At 44.5% G+C, this 19,420-nt stretch overlaps 1 protein-coding gene across 1 annotated transcript in view; it reads left to right on the top strand.

Annotated features, from left to right (window-relative positions):
* Positions 1-5,445: 5,445 nt before the first annotated feature.
* Positions 5,446-19,420, top strand: part of SLC17A8 (solute carrier family 17 member 8) — a 32,599-nt gene continuing 18,624 nt past the window's right edge. The window contains exons 1-3 of the mRNA XM_059681872.1: positions 5,446-5,705; positions 9,969-10,221; positions 16,677-16,795. Of these exons, the coding sequence (XP_059537855.1) occupies positions 5,605-5,705; positions 9,969-10,221; positions 16,677-16,795 (473 nt within the window). The 5' untranslated portion in view covers positions 5,446-5,604. The remainder of the gene's footprint in view (positions 5,706-9,968; positions 10,222-16,676; positions 16,796-19,420) is intronic.

The following is a 19,420-nucleotide window of genomic DNA, read 5'->3' as shown; positions in this document are numbered from 1 at the left end:
TTGCAGGGCAACAAGTAGAGGTGGCGGGGGGCAGGGCTGCTGCCCAGCTCCCTCAGTGCCTGGGAGGCGGTGGCGCATTTGGCAGGGTGATAGGGCCCTGCAGGTGGTGACCAGCAGCAGCGGTGGGGTGGGGGTGGGGTGCAGGCAGCTGATGGAAGGGAAGGAGTACCCTGCTGGCAGCTGGCAGCCACTAGGGACCCTACCCATGCACGATTTTCGTGCACTGGGCCTCTAGTATATCCATAATCCAAGGACACAGACAATGGGGTGGTGAGGGCCTGGGGCGTAGAGGGGTGGGAATGGGCTGGGAGAGGTTAATGGGGGAAGAAGGAGGACCTATGTAATACTTTCAACAATAAAGATTAAAAAAAAAAAAAGAGCCCCGGCTGGGTTCTCAGTGGTTAGAGCATCTGCCTATAGACCTAAGGGTCGTAGGTTCGATTCCCGGTCAACGGCATGTCCCTGGGTTGCAGGCTCAATCCCTGGCCCCAGTAGTGGCACATGTGGGAGGCAGCCAATCGATGTGTCTCTCTCACATTTGATGTTTCTCTTTCTCTCCTCCTTCCTCCTTCCCTCCCTTCCACGCTTTAACAACAACAACAAAAATAAATGAGATTGAGACTTGAATGTCTAGAATTTGAACGTAGGAATCAACATTCATACAGTCTATTCCGAGTCTGTTCTTAAAGCTGCCAGTTTTGTAAATGCAGTGGTCAAACGGGTACCTCGCCTAGCATTACTTAAATACATTTACTTTTCAGAAACAAGTGAAAAGGTAGGTTTTAGGCTTGGCGCTGTGAGATTCGTGGGACTCAAATAGTAATGAGATACAGGCCTTACGTAACCTCAAGGAATTTGCGCTGTGGTTACAAAGGTGGCCGAGTAGGCAGACAGTTACAGGACAGGGTGACACGTGCTGTGACGACGTAGAGCAGAGACGCCCCACCTAGACTAGGCGTTGGGAAGGCGTCTTCAGAGGAGTTGGGGCCTGAGCTCGGCCTTGTGTGGAGCCTTTTTAAAGTTGTTTTTGATGCGATCGAATGATTACCTAGGAATCACATTTTCCCAAAGTAAACTGGACATACTGGGGAGGGTGTTAGGCAGGTAACTCCCAAGGCCCTCTTAAATTCTGAGATTATATGAAAAGTACTTTAATTATGGTGGCAAGTTTGGTCAGATGATTTGATTACCAGGAAAAGTGCAATTAATGTTGGCTGCTTAAAACATTTCCTATTAAGCCAGGATGACAGCCAGGCAAGGAGCAAAATAAGTGAGTGTAGTAGTATTTTAGAGCTAATAATTTATGCCTCGTTGAACATTTCAAAAACTTAAGAATCCACACTTATGGGCTCCATAAACGTACACTGAACGGACACTCAGTACGCAGTGGGGAGCGGGGGATGCCTGGCTTAAGTCTATTTAGTCTGTGAACTACCAGAAGATGTCACTGTCTCCTAAGTAATGGTCCATCTATTGGTCCCTTTTCAGGTACGTTTTTTGGACACGGATAGGCTATGACAGATTGATGAGAGTATCTGGCTTCTAGAATTTAAATGAAGAGAAGTATAGGGCCTTATAACAAATACTTGTCAAAAGTGTGTAGGTTGGTTTCTTCTTAATTCTTTTTTTATAAATTAATCCTCACCCGAGGATATTTTCGCATTGATTTTTAGAGAGAGTGGAAGGGATGGGGAGAGACAGAGAGAAACATTGATGTGAGAGAGAGACATCAATTGGTTGCCTCCCACATGAGCCCATCCAGGCCAGGGATCGAGCCTTCAACCGAGGTACATGCCCTTGACTGGAATTGAACCCGGGACCCTTCAGTCTGTGTGCCAACGCTCCATCCACTGAGCCAAACCGGCTAGGACTCATCTTAATTCTTGATGCCCTGAATGTGTGCCCTGTTCACTGCTTTATGTATTGAAATTATCTGGATACTCTGCGTTCCATCTGCACTTTCAAGAAAAGTGAAGGTGATGAGAAATCTTCCAAAAAATATTCTGATCTTGACTTCCTCCCACATTTAGGTTGCATTATTGTGATGCAACTATATTGACTACATTAGCAGAAATTCAAGGATATTTTGGCCTTGGACACAACCTAAGAAAGCCTTGAATCTTTTTTTTTTTCAAGACACCATTTATGGTGGATAAAGGAAAATGAGAAAGTGTTTCCATGCCATAATAATATTAGATGAAATGAACCAGTATTTCCCCCATTACAAATAGGGACTTCTTTTTTTTTTTTTTTTAATATATTTTATTGATTTTTTACAGAGAGGAAGGGAGAGAGATAGAGAGTTAGAAACATCAACGAGAGAGAAACATCGATCAGCTGCCTCCTGCACATCTCCCACTGGGGATGTGCCCGCAACCCAGGTACATGCCCTTGACCGGAATCGAACCTGGGACCTTTCAGTCCGCAAGCCGACGCTCTATCCACTGAGCCAAACCGGTTTCGGCCAAATAGGGACTTCTGACTCAAGTTCACACAGGTGGGAAACGAAGCAGAGATGGGATATGGACCCAGGAAATCTAGCAATAACAGTGTTGTACTCTAACCTCTACACTAGAATCGTTGATAGTTGAAACAATATAAAGCCAGACTTTTCAGAACTGAAGCTCATGTTATTCATTTACTCATTTGGGCCTTTTCTTGAGGGCCAGGTGTGTGGCAGGCCTTCTTGAGGCGCTAGTCATAATGGTTGACTGTGATAATCCCCTGAAGAAACAAACGAACGAAATTAATGAGTCCATCAGTGTGGTGAGTGCCATATATGGGTTATAGGAGCACAGGCATGTTGGTGGGAAGGCAAAACAGTGCAGCCACTTTGGAAAATAATTTGGCAGTTTCTTAAAAAATTAATGAACTTACCATATGATTCAGCAATTACACTCCTAGGTGTTTACCCAAGAGAAATGAAAAGAGATGTTCACACAAAAGCTTGCACAGGAATGTTCTTAACAGTTTATTCAAAACTAGAGGCCTGGTGCATGAAAATTTGTGCACTCAGGGAGTCCCTCAGCCTTGCCTGCACCCTCTCATAGTCCGGGAGCCCTCAGGGGATGTCCTACTGATGGCTTAGGCCCGCTTTCCCTAGAGAGTGGGCCTGAGCTGCAGTCCGGCCTCCCTCTGTGGGAGGTGACCAGGTGGCTGATCAGGGGATCCCCCCCCAATTGCCCCTCTGCCTCTGCTGGTTGCTGCCACCCCCCACATCACCATCCCCTCCCTCTGCCCACTGGCACTCCCCTGGCACTGCCTGCTCGCCAGCCCTGCCTCCCCCCCCCCCCCCCCCCCCCCCCGCCAACTGGTCGTTCCACTGTTTGGTCAATCTGCATATTACACTTTTATTATATAGGATAGCCAGAAATTGGAAACAACTTAAATGTCCATCAGCAGGTGAATGGATAAGCACAATGTCATATGTCCATACAATAAAATATTCCACCGAGAAGAGAAAAAGAAGGAGGAAACTACTGATATAAGCTGCTACATGGACAGACCTCAAAATCATTATACTAAGTGAAAGAAGCCAGACATAAGAGACCACATATTGTCTGATTTCATTTACATGAAATTTCTCAAAAAGGCACCTCTATGGAGACAGAAAGTAGCTGGATGATTGCCTGGGGCAGTGTGGGGGATGGGAGCCAGGATTAACAATGAATATGAGGATTTCATTAGGGTGACAGAAATGTCCTATCTGCTTTATGCTTTATGGTGATGCTTGCACAACTTGGCCAATTTATTAAAAATCACTTGTTCACTTGAAAAGGGTGAAGTACATGATATATAAAATATACCTCATTAAATTCAAAGGAGGTAGTTGGGGAGGGAGTGGTAGAGAGGGAGGAGAGATAGAGGAGAGGGGAGAACTGAGAATATGGGCATAAGAAAGACAGCAGAGTTGGCTGGAGTCAGGCTGTTTGGATCTGAAACCTGGCAAGTCTAACCTCTCTTAGCTCTGGTTTCCTGTCAGTAAAGTTGGGGGAAAATAAATTACTAAGCACAAAGCAGTGTTAGGAGGATTATGCCAATACATAAAGAGTGCTTATTAACATGGAGTTTGGACCAGAGAGCTCAATAAATATTGGCCATAATAATAATAGTTTTTATTGGTAGTAGCATTTAATCTACCAAGCATCCAGCTCTGGTTTAGATCAATTTAATTAAATCTTGGAGAAGGATTTGACCGTGGCGTGCAGAGGACAGCAGCTGGTCCTGGGGAACCTGAGACCCATAGCTTGGGGGTCGTCGGGCATGTGGAGGCCGGGGGATGGGAGCACTGGGGCCTTGAGACAAGGCCATTTCTTCATGGCAGCATCGTTTATGGAGGTGTCACCCTGCCACCCACACATGGGTGAGCAACGTGTGATATTTATGCTACACACTACATGCCAGATCCTATGGGGCAGAGGAGGGCGAACCTTGTCCATGAGGGTTTCTAGAGGAGGTGATGCCTCACTGAGACTTAAGAATCCCTTGACGTTACCCAGATGTGGGATGAGGAGAGCTTCCCAGGCAGAGAGGACAGCTTGAGCGAACCCGGGGTCGACAGGGAGCTTGCTGAATTCAGGGAAGTGCTGATATGAAGAACGGAGTGACAGGAATCAAGGCTGGGGTCCCCCATGGAGGGCCTTGTGTGCTGTGATAAAGAGCTGGGGTTTATCTCGGGGACAGTGCGGACCAGTGAAGTGTTCTAAGCAGGTCCAAGACCCGCTCTGGTATCTTCAGTCAGATGTGCCCAGCGGCACCGTTGAGCCACACCTGGAGGGATCCTGTTCCCTCCATGAGGAGCACACAAACGCCCTCCTAGATGCCCGTGGCAAGTGTTTTGCATTTAGCCTCCTCAAGAACGACTGTTCCTGCAAGGACCACATGCGAGGACAGTGGCCGAAACACTGTCTCCTGGCTCCACGAGGGGCCTCAGAGGCATAATGTGGTGGCCGAGAGCCCGCCTGCAGGGCCAGATCTCGGAAAAGCAGAGGACTTGTCAATGTTCCATCCACTCCATCCCGGGCGCCTGCTGGGCTGAGAGCCCATTCATAAGCCCCAGCTGTGGGGGCAGGTATTGTGCTCGTTACTATAGCATCACCTTGGAAAGGATCACTCAGTGATCACAGCCAAGCAGGAGGAGGCGGAGGGGGATGTGGTCAGGAGCAGCAGGAGGGGCGGGAGACACTCCACAGAGGCGGTGGCTGGCCTCGCTGGTCTGGGAACACCTTGCGGGCTGGAGCCCACTCCGCCTCTCCAGCTGCGGCCCCAGGGAGGGAGCCAGGCTGCGCTCAGCCTGAGACAGCCCCACAGCTGCTGCGGAGCTGGGAGCTTGGCAAGGGGCTGGGTTCCCAACCAGACTCCCCCGGCCTGGCCTCTTCTTTTGCGGGGTGGGTGGGTGGGTGGGTGGGTGTGGAGGGTGTTGTCTCAACTTGAAAGATCCGGGCTGAGTTTCATCTCCTTCTTGATTTTAAGAAGTGTCCTCCATGAGAACTGACTTCAGCGTGTCCATAAAGGAAAGCAGAGTGGTCCCCACGCTGGAAATGAGGGAGGATGACAGTTTCTGAGACTGACTGTTAAACGGCTCCGAGGTGTCCCCCATTCAAAATGCCTTTCAAAGCATTGGATACCTTCAAAGAAAAAATTCTGAAGCCTGGAAAGGAAGGAGTGAAGAATGCCGTGGGAGATTCATTGGGGATGTTACAAAGGTAAAGTTTGAATGCAAACTTCAGGTTTATTTCTGAGCATTGCCAATGCTTAAGGGATTTTGCCTAATGTTTTTAAAGCCATATTTTTAATTAGGAGAAGGTGGTCAGATTCGATGGCTCTGGCGCCCCTTCCAGCTCCAGCAGACTGTGCCTGGGGAGGGAAAGATGCATCCAAAGTATAGGGTTCTGCTTATACAGCAGGATTAGCACTTGCTGGACGTGGTGATTTATATAGCGTGTGTTTGGCATGGAATTAGGAAAGACTTAGGGAAATGACACTTCATATTAATTCTATAGGAATGAAAAATATGGTTATGCTTGGAGCTGAAATAATTTTTAAGATTTTTTTCACTGTGAATGAAAATAAGATATTTGCAAATTGTTTAGCTTGTCATATAAACTATATAAAGTGGTTCCTGGTTGTGTGAAAGAGGAGTGTAGTTATACAATAATTTGAAGAAGGTAACTTAAGAAATTAGTATTCTTTAAAGCAGAAAGTCTCACATGATTCCAGTGGAAAATGTTAAGTACTATCATTGAGTTAAATGTTTTGGTCTAAACAAACAAACAAACAAATATTTAAAAAATTAAAATATATTATTATTGAAAGGAGAGTTTACTATAAGTGAATGAATTGATGTGACATTTTAATTTGTGGGTTTTTTTATAGACATAGTAAGTGCCTTCCTAGGTTTTTATTCATGAATTAGTAAGCAGTCCTCATGTACAAGGTAAAATGACTCCCTTAATCTCTCTGATATAAATAAATGTGAAAAATATCCTTGCTAAGATTTTTATGTGTTTGAATGCTTATTTCTAATCATGGTAAGTGAAAATGTCACCTGGTAGCTCTTTTAACTTTTCTATATTATCTCTTAAATTTAAAAACATTAGCATGTAACTTGTCTAGGCACATTGAGGTTCATTTCACTTCTTGTGTTTTTTTTTTTTTAATTCTTTATTAGTTAAGGTATTACAAATGTGTCACTTCTTGTGTTTTATAACACAGGGGCTCCTGTGAGTGTTACATTTTTTATTGTGTCACTCTTTTTTAAAAAAGCATATATATATTATATATATATACACACATATATATTAATTTCAGAGAGGAAGGAAGTGGGAGAGAGAGAGAGAAACACCAATGATGAGAGAGAATCATTGATTGGCTGCCTCCTCCAGGCCCCACACTGGGGATCGAACCCACAACCTGGGCATGTGCCCTGCCCAGGAATCAAACCGTGACCTCCTGGTTCATAGGTTGATGCTCAACCACTCAGCCACACCAGCTGGGCTATTGTTTCACTCTTGATGATCTTTCATAGTCAGAGAACTGGGTTGGGCACCTTATTAATTTAATGATTAAAAACAAAAAGCTTCTAATCAGACCCCATTATCACGTATAGATGAAAACTTAGTTTAGTGAAAGCGTGAGAAACCTGCCAAACACAGGCCATGATTGAAATAACCCGTTCTTTTAAGAGTGTTTTGTCCTTCCTGTTGAGCTCCGCCTGCAGTGGCACCTTGTCGTGGTGGAGTTCATTCGATGGAAAATGCAGACAGGATGCACGGTGGCATCAGTGGCATAGTCACCTGATGACAAAGGAATCTGACCAAGTCAGGAAGGAAAACCATGACTTTGGACCATGGTCACCACTTACAATCACCAGACTCTCTGTCTTGGCTTATGAAATACTTGGCAAAGAGTCCTTAGGAATTTTCTTTTCCAACTTTAATTGTTATTTTGAAATTCTGTTGGTTTTCTTTTTTTTCAATAGGAGACTTCTCTTCGGAGCAGGTTTTGCTGTTTGAGTAGATGAGCCGCTTAAAAATCCTTTTGTTTACCAGCTGGTTTACTTAGGCATATAACAAAATTACTAATTTCCAAGTTGTGCGACCTCAACCTAGAACCGAGCTCTGTGTTTCGGACTCTGAACAGTTTTCTCGGAACAGTCACAGTCCCTGTGCTTGGGATAGAGAGTGCACTGAATGCACGCTGGTTGTTAGCATTGCCCTCACAATTGTAGGACGACTTTATCTGAAATAGAGCCAAATTCGGACCCCTTTTTTTCAGTGATCCCTACAGGGGAATTACTGGCCTGGGAAGGAAACAAAGGCATTAATGGACCAGGGATCTGAGTTGATGCTCAGCTCTAGGGGTCTTTGAGCTGGGCTCCAGAATTAGGGCTCCTTCAGCGAGACCAGCTCTGCCACGCACTTGGTGTTAACCTCAAGTCTGCAAGGTAATTACATATGAAATGTTTTGCCCAGAGCCTGACATCTAATAGTGGACATTCCCTCCCTTGTTGATTTTTCACATTAAGCCAGTGGGCAGAATCCAATGTAAAAAAAAATCACAAAGCATGATTTCCTGTTGTGTAAGGGACAAGGATAAGAACATTTGGAAGTTAGAAATAACGACTTTCTAACTTAGCATGCAAGGTGCATAGTAGATGTCCGCTAATGTTTGAGACTGAGAACATCATCTAAGTGGAATTCGTGAGTTCCTCTTGAACCCCAGAGAGTTGCTCACGGTCAAGGGCGTGGCAGGTGCACAGGGAAGTGTTTGAAGTTCCCACGTGAGGCTGATACAGCCAGGCACCGGTGGGCTTCCTTGAGAGCAGTCATTGATGAGAAGCAGCTGACCAACTTCATCAGCTAACGGGACAATAATATTTTAGAAGTGTGGGAAGAAAGATGATGCATCCACTTATTGTCCAGTATTGGAACACATGGCATAGAAGGCATCAACTTGGGAAATGAATGTCCAGAAATTGATAGACAAATTTGTCCAACTTAAATGACAATATGGGTGTCCTCTATTTATGTGTAATAAATGATAATAGCAAACACGATGGTCCAACTACTATGAACTTATTTAGTTTTAACAGTGCTTTGAGGTAGGGCCGATTACAATCACAGTTTTACAGATGAGGAAGCTGAGGAACAGAGAGGTTAAGTAAGTTGCCCAAGGTCACACAGCTTATAAGTGACAGAGGCGGCTTTCAGACCAGACGTTCTCTGCCCACCATCGTCAGTCATGACACTATGCTACCTCTCTAACGAACTATCTTTGCTCTTCCCAATTGCTGTCTTGAAATGTAACCACTCATTTAGGTTTAGGGAGTTATTTGGGCCACAGTGTAGCCAGCAACCTCTGGATCTTCAGGCAAGTGTGGGTTTTTCTCCTGATCCGTTGTAGTACTGAAGACTTTCCCCAAGGGAGACTGCGGGGGATTCTGCTCTCCTTGTAAGTACTTATACTTTCCCTTTAAAGAGGTGGAACCAATACTTTCCAAGCAGAAGTGGCCACCTGTGCAGGTCCAGAGGGTTCCGAGGAATTTAGGGTATTGGATGTTCAAGTGCGTCTATCCCCTAACCCAAGTCTCAGATACCCTTTCATCCAGGTTCTCAGGATACCATTTCTTATCAGGATCTCAGCTTTGGTGTAAGAGACCTACCTAAGCTCAGAATTCCACCTTCTCTGGAGTTCTGCTGTTTTGTCTTTTAAAAAGGAAGCTTTCGTTTTGGAATAATTTTAGACTCACAAAAACGTTGTAGAGATAGTACAGAGATGTTCTATATACTCCTGACTTGGTTTCCATAATGTTCATAGCTTCCATTACTTTGGCACGTTTGTCAAAACTAAGGCACCAACATGGATGAATTACTAATTACACTCCACACTTTATTAAAGTTTCATTACTCTTTCCACTGATGTCAATTTTCCTGTTCCAGGATCCAATCCAGATACCACATTGCACTTAATCGTCTTGTCCCCATAGTCTCCTCTGATCTGTGACTGTGTCTCAGCCTATTCCTGCTTTCCATGACTTGGACGGTTGTGAGGAACACTGACTGGGGATTTTGTAGACAGGCCCTCAGTTTGGGAAATCCAGTGAAGCACATTGTTGGAGACACAGTCTCTGGTCTTGGGTCCGCATCCCATTTCAGATGACCTAGTTTCCTCATCTATAAAATGGCAAGATAACACTACCTACTTCATGGGGTTGTGATGAGATTGCAATGACCGAAAGCCTATCAACGGGCAACACAGGGTCCAGACTATCGGTCATTTCAGCCTTTACAATGTATTTTAGTAAGAATAATGATGATGGTAACAGTAATAACATTAAAAAATGCAGGCTGCACCCTACTTTGTGTTTCCCTTCTCCTTTCTTGGGACACTTTTTTCTTTGTGAATAGTACGTTTTGTTTTTCTCTATTCCTGACCTTTCTTCTCTGTCCATGCCTTTTCCACTGTAGAAAAATCGATGGGACCAACGAGGAAGCAAATGACATTGAGCTGGATGAGGAAGGCAGGCCAGTGCAGACGTCCAGGCAGAGCCCCCCGCTCTGCGACTGCCAGTGCTGTGGCGTCCCCAAGCGGTACATCATTGCCATCATGAGCGGGCTGGGATTCTGCATTTCCTTCGGGATTAGGTGCAACCTCGGAGTTGCCATCGTGGAAATGGTCAACAACAGCACCATCTACGTTGATGGAAAACCGGAAATTCAGGTCAGGGTCAGTCTACGGTGGGAGCTCTTTTGGCCAAAGCTGTGCAAATATTTTGCTACGTGAAAGAAAGCACTGCATCTCGTTCATTGATGTGACAAAAGTGTAGAGTGGCTACCATGTGCCAGGCACCATGCAAGGTGATTAGATGCTGAACAACGCAGGCTGGGCCCTGGTTCTCACAGAGACAGACAAGCAAGCGATTACAATTCGGGGATCTAGGTGCTATGTTGGAGTGTTCAGAAGGGTCGGGATCATACAGGGGAGGGGACCTAGTACAGACTTTGATATTGTGATCGAATTCCCAGAGAAAGTGATGGCTGGAGCTGAAGGATGAGGAAGAATTTGACAGAGGGTTTTGGTGGGGGAGAAAGAAGAATCTTTGAAGAAAAGGAACATCATATGTCCAAGTCTGTAGGTTGAAGGGGGAGAGAGAGAGAGAGAGAGAGAGAGAGAGAGAGAGAGAGAGAGAGAGAGAGAGAGAGAGAGAGAGAGAGAGAATGACAAGTTTAGAACTGAGACAGGAGTTCATCTTTTCTGTGTCATGCTTGGCAGCCTGGTGAAGACTTATGAGCCTTATGAACCGTTTGTCAAAAATAATGTTTTAAATTCTTAAAACTAAATATATGAGATTACAAAGGAAACTAATGTTAAAATACAGGTATCAAAATCTTTGAAAATAAAATTTGCAATACAGAAACCTATGAGCTTCTTTATGAACACATCAGATGACAAAACCTAGCAATGGGTCTAAAAATCAGTATACTTTTGAATTTGAACTATAAACAGTAGTTTGAGACAGTGGCAACAATTGCCATGCAGATGTGAACGTATTGATAATTCCCACTAGTAACAGCGTCATAGATACTGAGACTACAACTGTGGTTTGCTGCCCACATTCATAATTGCAGAAAATGCCAAGTTTCAGTTAGCAGTTAGTAGAAATAAACATGCCGATTTCTTCCCCATCCAGTTCACAGATCCCCATTCACAGATTCCAGGGTGAGAACCGGATAGGAGAATAGATTGGGGGTGAGCATCAGGAGATGGAGGCAGCAAGGGAAAAGGGGTCAGGTCATGTCAAGCCTGGTAAACCGGGTAGGAAGTCACAGATGGGCTTTAAGGAGAGGTGATACTGTCAGATCGATGCTCCAGAACGATCACTGTTTAGCCAGTGGTCAGGGTGGGTTGGATTTGACGTGAGAGTGGAAGCAGGAGGCCCAGTTCCAGGCTGTTGTAGTCACAAGTGAGCAGACTCTGATGTGACTTAAATAGTACAGTGGGGCCCTGACTTACGAGTGTCCCGACTAACGAGTTTTTCGAGCTACGAGCCGTCTCTCGGCTGATTTTTTGCTTTGAGTTGCGAGCTAAAATTCGGGTTACGAGCCAGCTTCAGATACCCCACCGCTAGTTGGCGCAGCGAACGTCACAGTGAACACCACAACATCAGCCCAGCATCACGTGTCTCACTCGTTCACTTTAAGATTTGACATACGAGTAATTTGAGTTACGAGCTCCATCACGGAATGAATTAAACTCCTAAGTCAAGGCCCCACTGTGTTGTTTTTATGAATCACCGGAAAGTCAAAAATCTCCTTTGTTTATTTTTATTTTATTTTATCTTTATTGCTGAAATTATTTCAGATGTCTCCCCCTTTTCCCCATTGACTCCCTCCACCTGCCCACCCCCCAAGGCCTTCACCACAGTATTGTCTATGTCCATGGGTTATGCATATATGCATATAAGTTCATTGGTTAATATCTTAAATGGGAGGCCTAAAGAACCATTGAAAAAAGATGAAAATGTATGCCCAACAGATACCCAATAAATACACGTTCCCTTGTATTGAGCCCATGCATTGGAATGACTGGTGGAAATCCGTCCATTCGTGGAGAGGCCTCTAATAGTTGTCTGGTCGGGTCCCCGCCCACAGTTGGCAACACATTCAGACCAGAGTTTCCCACACTGGTGCCTGGCCAGTCAGTGCTCTGTAGGCTGTGCTGCGAAGAAGGCGCTGCTGTGTGACACGAGAGCCTTCACCGTGCTGTGTTCTATGGGGAGCTCCCGAGGGGGCCGTGGAATGCGGTATTTCCCAGACACGATTGCAGAACGCCCTCCTTCATGCCGCATCTATTAGCATTACCCGACCAGTTCCTGCCAAGCACTGATTTGGGAAAAGTTGACTTCAATCCATTAAAAAGAAGTCTTTAGTTGGTCTTCAGGCTTCTTTTTTGAATTTTAATTGAATTTATTGGGATGACATTGATGTATTATGTTGTGTGTTCACCACCCAATGTGAATTGTCCTTTTGTCGCCATTTATCCCCCATTTACCCTCTCATAGCTCCCCCACCCCCTTTCCCTCTGGTAATCATCGTACTGTCTGTGTCTGTGAGTTTTCATGTCTGTTGGTTTAATCGTCTCACCTTTTTCACCCCAACCCCACTCCCCTCTGACAGCTGTCTGTTCTCTGTATCTATGAGTCTGTTTCTATTTTGTTTGTTTATTTTGTTCATTAGAGTCCACATATATGAGAAATCATATGGTACTTGTCTTTCTCTGACTGGCTCATTCCACTTAGCATAATGCTCTCCAGGTCCATTCATGCCATCGCAAGTCCTTTTCTAAGAGATTATTCTGCTAGAAGAAAAGAGCTCCACGGAGATTCTTCTAACTCGCCCCTTTGATGTCACGGCTAAACCTGTTCTAAAGGATATCCTTGTTTATTTTCATTGGCGGGTGGGAGGCAGGCAGTCGAGGTGTAGAGAGCATGTCATACATCTTTAAAATAAAGAGTAATGAACATTAGTGAGCTTTCAGACGTGTATCACATGCATTCTCCCAGCCTTTTGTGAGCAAGGCCAGCTAATTAAACCCTGTGTGCTGAGGCCCAGATCACAGTGCGAGGCTGGTGTCCCTTTGTTTGCTGCCTGAGACGATATGCCTAGGTCAACAGAGCCCGCTGTGAGGCACATGGAAAAGGCATTTGGATAAACCCGAGGACCAGTGCTGGTGTCCAATGCTGGCGTGTGCTCTGTAGTTTCTATGGTTCTGCCCTCGAGAGCAGTGGTTCTCAACCTGTGGGTCGCGACCCCTTTGGGGGTCAAACGACCCTTTCACAGGGGTCGCCTAAGACCATTGGAAAACACATATAATTACATATTGTTTTTGTGATTAATCACTATGCTTTAATTATGTTCAATTTTTAAAAAATATATCTTATTGATTTTTTTTTACAAGAGAGGAAAGGAGAGGGATAGAGAGTTAGAAACGTCGATGAGGATGAGAGAGAAACATCGATCAGCTGCCTCCTGCACACTCCCTACTGGGGATGTGCCTGCAACCAAGGTACATGCCCTTGACTGGAATCGAACCTGGGACCCTTCAGTCCTCAGGCCGAGGCTCTATCCACTGAGCCAAACTGGTTAGGGCGATTATGTTCAATCTGTAACAATTAAAATACATCCTGCACGTCAGATATTTACATTACGATTCATAACAGTAGCAAAATTACAGTTATGAAATAGCAACGAAAATAATTTTATGGTTGGGGGTGACCACAACATGAGGAACTATATTAAAAGGTTCACGGCATTAGGAAGGTTGAGAACCACTGCTCTAGAGTCTTAGAGAAACTGATTAAGATCTAAAATATACTTGACGTCATGTCACTGGCCGCGAAAGTAGAAGTTGAGTGGCATTTCGAAGCTCTAACCAACTCTCATCTGTAGTAGGCCGTTTCTCTCTTATCCAGACAGAACAGAGCTTAGATATCAGCTCATTGTTCAACCTGATGCCAAAGCTATTCCACTAATTGTATTAATAAAGGCCATGAATGGCTGGTAATTTTGTTTGTTTGATTTTTCCTTTTAGGGGGGGAAATCTAGATATTTTGCACAGAGATCACTTTAAATCCTCATTTTCAAAAGCGTGAGAGACTGAAGCAGTATGAACAGATAGGTCTTGCAAATACGTGGTATATATTCCACTGCTGGTATTAAAGGTCATTTTAGCTGATATGTGAATAATCATTCGCAGTTCCAAAATTATGAGTTTTAAAGTGTGTGAATCTAGTATATGGTGGGCAATAAATGGCGGAAGCTTGAGAAATGACGATTATTTCTCATTACCCTCAGGAAAAGTCCAGATGCCTTCCCATGAATCATGAGCTCTGTAAGGTTTAGAGCAATGGTTCTCAACCTTCTGGCCCTTTCAATACAGTTCCTCATGTTGTGACCCCAACCATAAAATTATTTTCGTTGCTACTTCATAACTGTAATGTTGCTACTGTTATGAATCGTAATGTAAATATCTAATATGCAGGATGGTCTTAGGCGACCCCTGTGAAAGGGTCGTTCGACTGCCAATGGGGTCGCGGCCCACAGGTTGAGAACCGCTGGTTTAGAGGCTGGACTTTGGAACTGGCCAGACCAGGTTTCAAACTTGACTCTTGTTTATTAGCTCCGAGGCCTTGAGCAAGTTGCCCTTGTGTCCTGGTAAGGGTTTGCTGGTTACAAAAGAATAGAAATTCAGTGAAACCGGTTTGAGTCAAAAAGGGAATTATGAGAGGCTATCAGGGATCTCATGAAAGTGGAGGGCAGAGAGCAGGGCTGCTGTGTAAGTTTGTCCGGTCTGTGCCCTGGACAGGGGGCCCAGCCTGCGGGGGGACTGAAATCCATGCTGTTCTCCACTGTGAGGTGGAAAGACGTCTTTATGTAATTGTTTCCAAGGCGTGAACAGAGGCCCCGCCAGGAAGGCAGAGCGGAGCTGGCCCTCCTGGGAGCCAGGAACCCCATAGCTAAGGCCTCCAGCGTGCTCCCTCCTCATGGTCTCTCCTCTGCTTCTCTCTGAGTCTGCTCCATCCTCGGGGTCTCTCCATGGACTGTTTTCTTGCCTTTTCTATGGTTTCTCACCGCCCTCCAAAGCTGAATTCCTTGAGCCACGGAGGTGACTTACTAGTAACTGTCCCTGACTCCAGTGGGATTTGTTTCAGTTCAGTGCTATTTAACTAGAATCTCTGGGTTCAGATTGGAGAGGGAGAGGGAGAGGGAGAGGGAGGGAGGTATGGAGGGAGAGAGGGAGGGAGATAGAGATAGATAGATAGATAGATAGATAGATAGATAGATAGATAGATGATAGATAGATAGATAGGTAGATAGATAGGGAGGAAAAAAAATCACAGAGAGAAACAGAGGCTCTCTGGCTGAGTCCAGCCTTACCTGTCTCTATTCAGATGTCCTCAGCAGGGGAGAGGCGCAGGGTGCTGAGAGGAGGGGAGAATCCTCTTGGAAGGAATTGGTAGTTACAGAATAGTCATGGGGACGTAAAGTATGGCTTAGGGAATATAGTCAATAATAATGTATTTGTCTGGGGCCAGCTGGAAATATTGGGGGGAGGGGGGCATTTTCTAAAGTATATGATTGTCTAGCCACTATTCTGTACAACTGAAATTAATACAAAATAATATTGAATGTAAACTGTAATTGAAAAAATAAAAATGTGAGCAGGAAGATAGAATTATTTGCTAACTTTCATTTTCCTTATTATGAAATGGGGATAAAAAAACCTACTTTGTAGATCAAATTTGATACTAATATATTAAGTACCTATATTCGTTTCCTAAGAATGCCAGAATAAATGACCACAAACAGGGTGGCTTAAAACAAGGGAAATTGTTTCTCTCACAGTTGTGGAGACCAGAAGTCCAAAATCAAGGTGTCTGCAGGGCGGTGCTCCCTCCGAGGGCTCTAGGGGAGGACCCTTCCCGGCCTCTCCCAGCTTCGGGTGGCTCCAGGCATTCCTTGGCTCCGGGCAGCATCGCTCCAGTCTCTGCCTGTCTTCACATGGCCTTTTCCTATCTGTCTCAGGTCTCCTTTCTCTTATAAGGATGCTTGCACAGGATTTAGGGCCCAGCTGGATAATCCAGGAAAACTCATCTCCAGATCCTTGACTTTATCACGCCAGCAAAACCCTTTTCCCGATAAGACAGCATTCATAGGTCCCAGAGATTTTGTGCGTCTGCCTCTTGGGGACCATGTTTACAGCCTAACACAGTGCCTGACACAGTGCTTGGCTTATGCTAATGGTTCATACTGGGGGTTATTATGATTCTAAGGGGGCTCAGATAGTATATATGCATATATATAATAATATATGATGGTATATATATTTGGTATATATAATATATATGGTATATATATGTATCTACATATATATATATCATATATACATATGTGTAAATTCATAAGTCTCTCACTACAAGCTGAACTCCCTGAGAGTAGCTACTTTTTTTGTGTGATCACTGCTATATCCTAAGCACACAAGGGCCCTCCATAAATAATTATTGAATAAGCAAAAGAAAGAAGGAACTCGTGGGGTTATTATGTAGGATCCTCAGTGAAAAATGGCGGGCAAGTGTTTTCTTACAAACATAACTGTATCTGATTTCTCGTTTTCAGATAGCACAGTTTAACTGGGATCCAGAGACGGTGGGCTTTATCCATGGCTCTTTTTTCTGGGGTTATATTGTGACCCAAATTCCAGGTGGTTTCATTTCAAACAAGTTTGCTGCTAACAGGTAAGATAAACCGATATGACATGAGTGCTGCACAGATCATAACAGGCATTGCACTTCTACAAAGTCTGCAGAGCTGGCTCTCAATGTGGGGGTACAGAGTGAAAGACAGGAGCCATTCCGACAGAGGTGACTCACAGATATCAATCCCATATGATCCCGTTCTTCAGAATCTCTTTTTATTGAATCTCATTTATCTTGCAATACTTCAAGTGATTATGTAGTAAAAAGAATTGACTCTGAGTCACTCACTTGGTGCCCTCTACTGAGTCACCGTCCCTCCTTCTCTGGGCCTGTTTCCACCCCTGTGAAATGGAGCATGGGTTAGATTGTGTTTGGGTTCCCTTTGACCCATGACATTCTGTGATCCTGTGTAAATATCGTCATGTACCCTACAGGTTTTGTCATGTGAGTAGGGACTACTAGCCTCTAGATCAGGGGTGGGCAAACTTTTTGACTCGAGAGCCACAATGGGTTCTTAAACTGGACTGGAGGGCCGGAACAAAAGCATGGATGGAGTGTTTGTGTGAACTAATATAAATTCAAAGTAAACATCATTACATAAAAGGGTACGGTCTTTTTTTTTTTTTTTTTTTTTAGTTTTATTCATTTCAAACGGGCCGGATCCGGCCGCGGGCGTAGTTTGCCCATGGCTGCTCTAGATTGTAAGGTGTCTTTAATGCCCTTGATATTCAATAGCAGGTGTTTGAACAACTAAAAGTTGCCAAGCCAGAATGCAGTGCCATGAGAGGCAGTGAGTTCTGTACTGGAGGGATTCCAGCAGAAGAGGATGGCCACTGGGAGGCGAGGGAGGGTGTATATGTACCAGAAAGGAGCGTGCTGAACGCCCCAGGCCCCTTCCAATTGTGTGTCCTGTGTGACTTCACGTACATGGATTTTGTGAAATATGCATTTTATAAAGCAGTGCGTTTCAAATTCTAAAACACAACTCTTTAGATCAGTGGTTCTCAACCTTGGCTGCACATTAGCATCACCTGGGAATCTTTTTAAAATCCTGATGTCTGGGCCTCATCCTCCGGAAATTCTGTTTCTTTGTTACTAATGTTGTGGCCCCACCCCATAACAAAGAAACAGAATTTCTGGAGGATGAGGCCCAGAAATCAGGATTTAAAAAAGATTCCCAGGTGATTCCAATGTGCAGCCAAGGTTGAGAACCGCTGCTTTAGATGGTAATAAAGTCAATATAATAATTTACCAATGAGCATTTTCTAAAGAGAGAGAGAGAGAGAAGGAGAGAGAGAGAGAGAAGATAATTAAATAGAAGAAAGTAGCATAAAATATCTTAGCTCATCGCACATTTTAAGTTTTGGTTTTTAAAACTTGTTTTGGCTACATTGGTGTGTATGAATATGTATTAGGTTGCAGTATAAAATATATTTTGTTTTATGGGTCAAGATAAAAACAAGTTTGACAGTCACTACCATAGACTCTAAATACATATAAGCAAGACTGTATTTACTTATGTTCTTATCTAATTTGTGTCCCTTTTTATTGTCACTTACCTATTATGTTCTTTTTAAAAACTGATAAAATATTGGCTCCTATGATCCCTGGGGTTACTGCTCATATTCCTGCCCTAAAAATAAACCATACATAATTTCCCAGCCTGTAAAACGGGCTGCAGCATCATTGACAGGTGTGAGAAAGGAAGAAACTGCTGTCTGCTTTCTTCCACGCTGGTCAAGGCAGGGAGGAGAAGGCAAGTGGCACTGGGCAGAGTCGGGGGCTGAGACAGGTACACAGCCTGTCTGGTGCTTGGCTGGTCCCAGGTCACGGCATGCTTCTCAGATCGTCTGTATCCCCTCCTGGTAACGTGAGAGCAGAATTGTGCAGCAGGAGACGCCATCCAAATGTGCACAAGTCACCAGCTATTGGTCAGAGTGGGTCCGCTGTGTGGAACCAAGCAGAGTGGTGGGTCTCCAGCAAGCCCACCACATGCGGGTCATGCCCCTGATTGGTCCGGGGATTGGAGCTTGGGAATCAGAGCAGCCCAGTGCCGGGGTTCTTGTTCCAGCATCTCGAAGGGTTCAGCAATCTGGAGAAAGTTGTGCGTAGATTAAATAGGAGTCCAGAGATGAAGCATAATTTTGAAAGGCATGTGGGGGTCAGAGGAGCCTAGTTTAAAGGAAACTAAGGTCTAAGACAGTGATGGCGAACGTATGACACGCGTGTCAGAGGTGACAATCATGTTTTTGGTTGATTTTTCTTTGTTAAATGGCATTTAAATATATAAAATAAGTATCAAAAGTATACATCTTTGTTTTAGTATGGTTGCAAAGATCAAAAAATTTCTATACGTGACACGGCACCAGAGTTAAGTTAGGGTTTTTCAAAATGCTGACACGCCGAGCTCAAAAGGTTCGCCATCACTGATCTAAGATCTTCTCATCTCAGGACCCCATGCTTTTTATTAACACAAATTGTCCTGAGGCGAGGCAGAGATATGCACTTCAAAGGGTGAGGGTTTCCTACAAAGTCCATTGTCAGAATGGAAGAGTTAGCCTACGGCTGTTCAGGTGTTTGGCCAGTAGGAGGCAATAACATGTAGATTAAGATGCCCTGTGCTGTCTGGCAGCCAACAACCAATGTAATGTATCCTATTCAGGT

The sequence above is a fragment of the Myotis daubentonii genome, chromosome 2, assembly GCF_963259705.1.
Source record: "Myotis daubentonii chromosome 2, mMyoDau2.1, whole genome shotgun sequence".
NCBI lineage: Eukaryota > Metazoa > Chordata > Mammalia > Chiroptera > Vespertilionidae > Myotis > Myotis daubentonii.
This window is presented reverse-complemented; position numbering and strand designations above follow the sequence as displayed.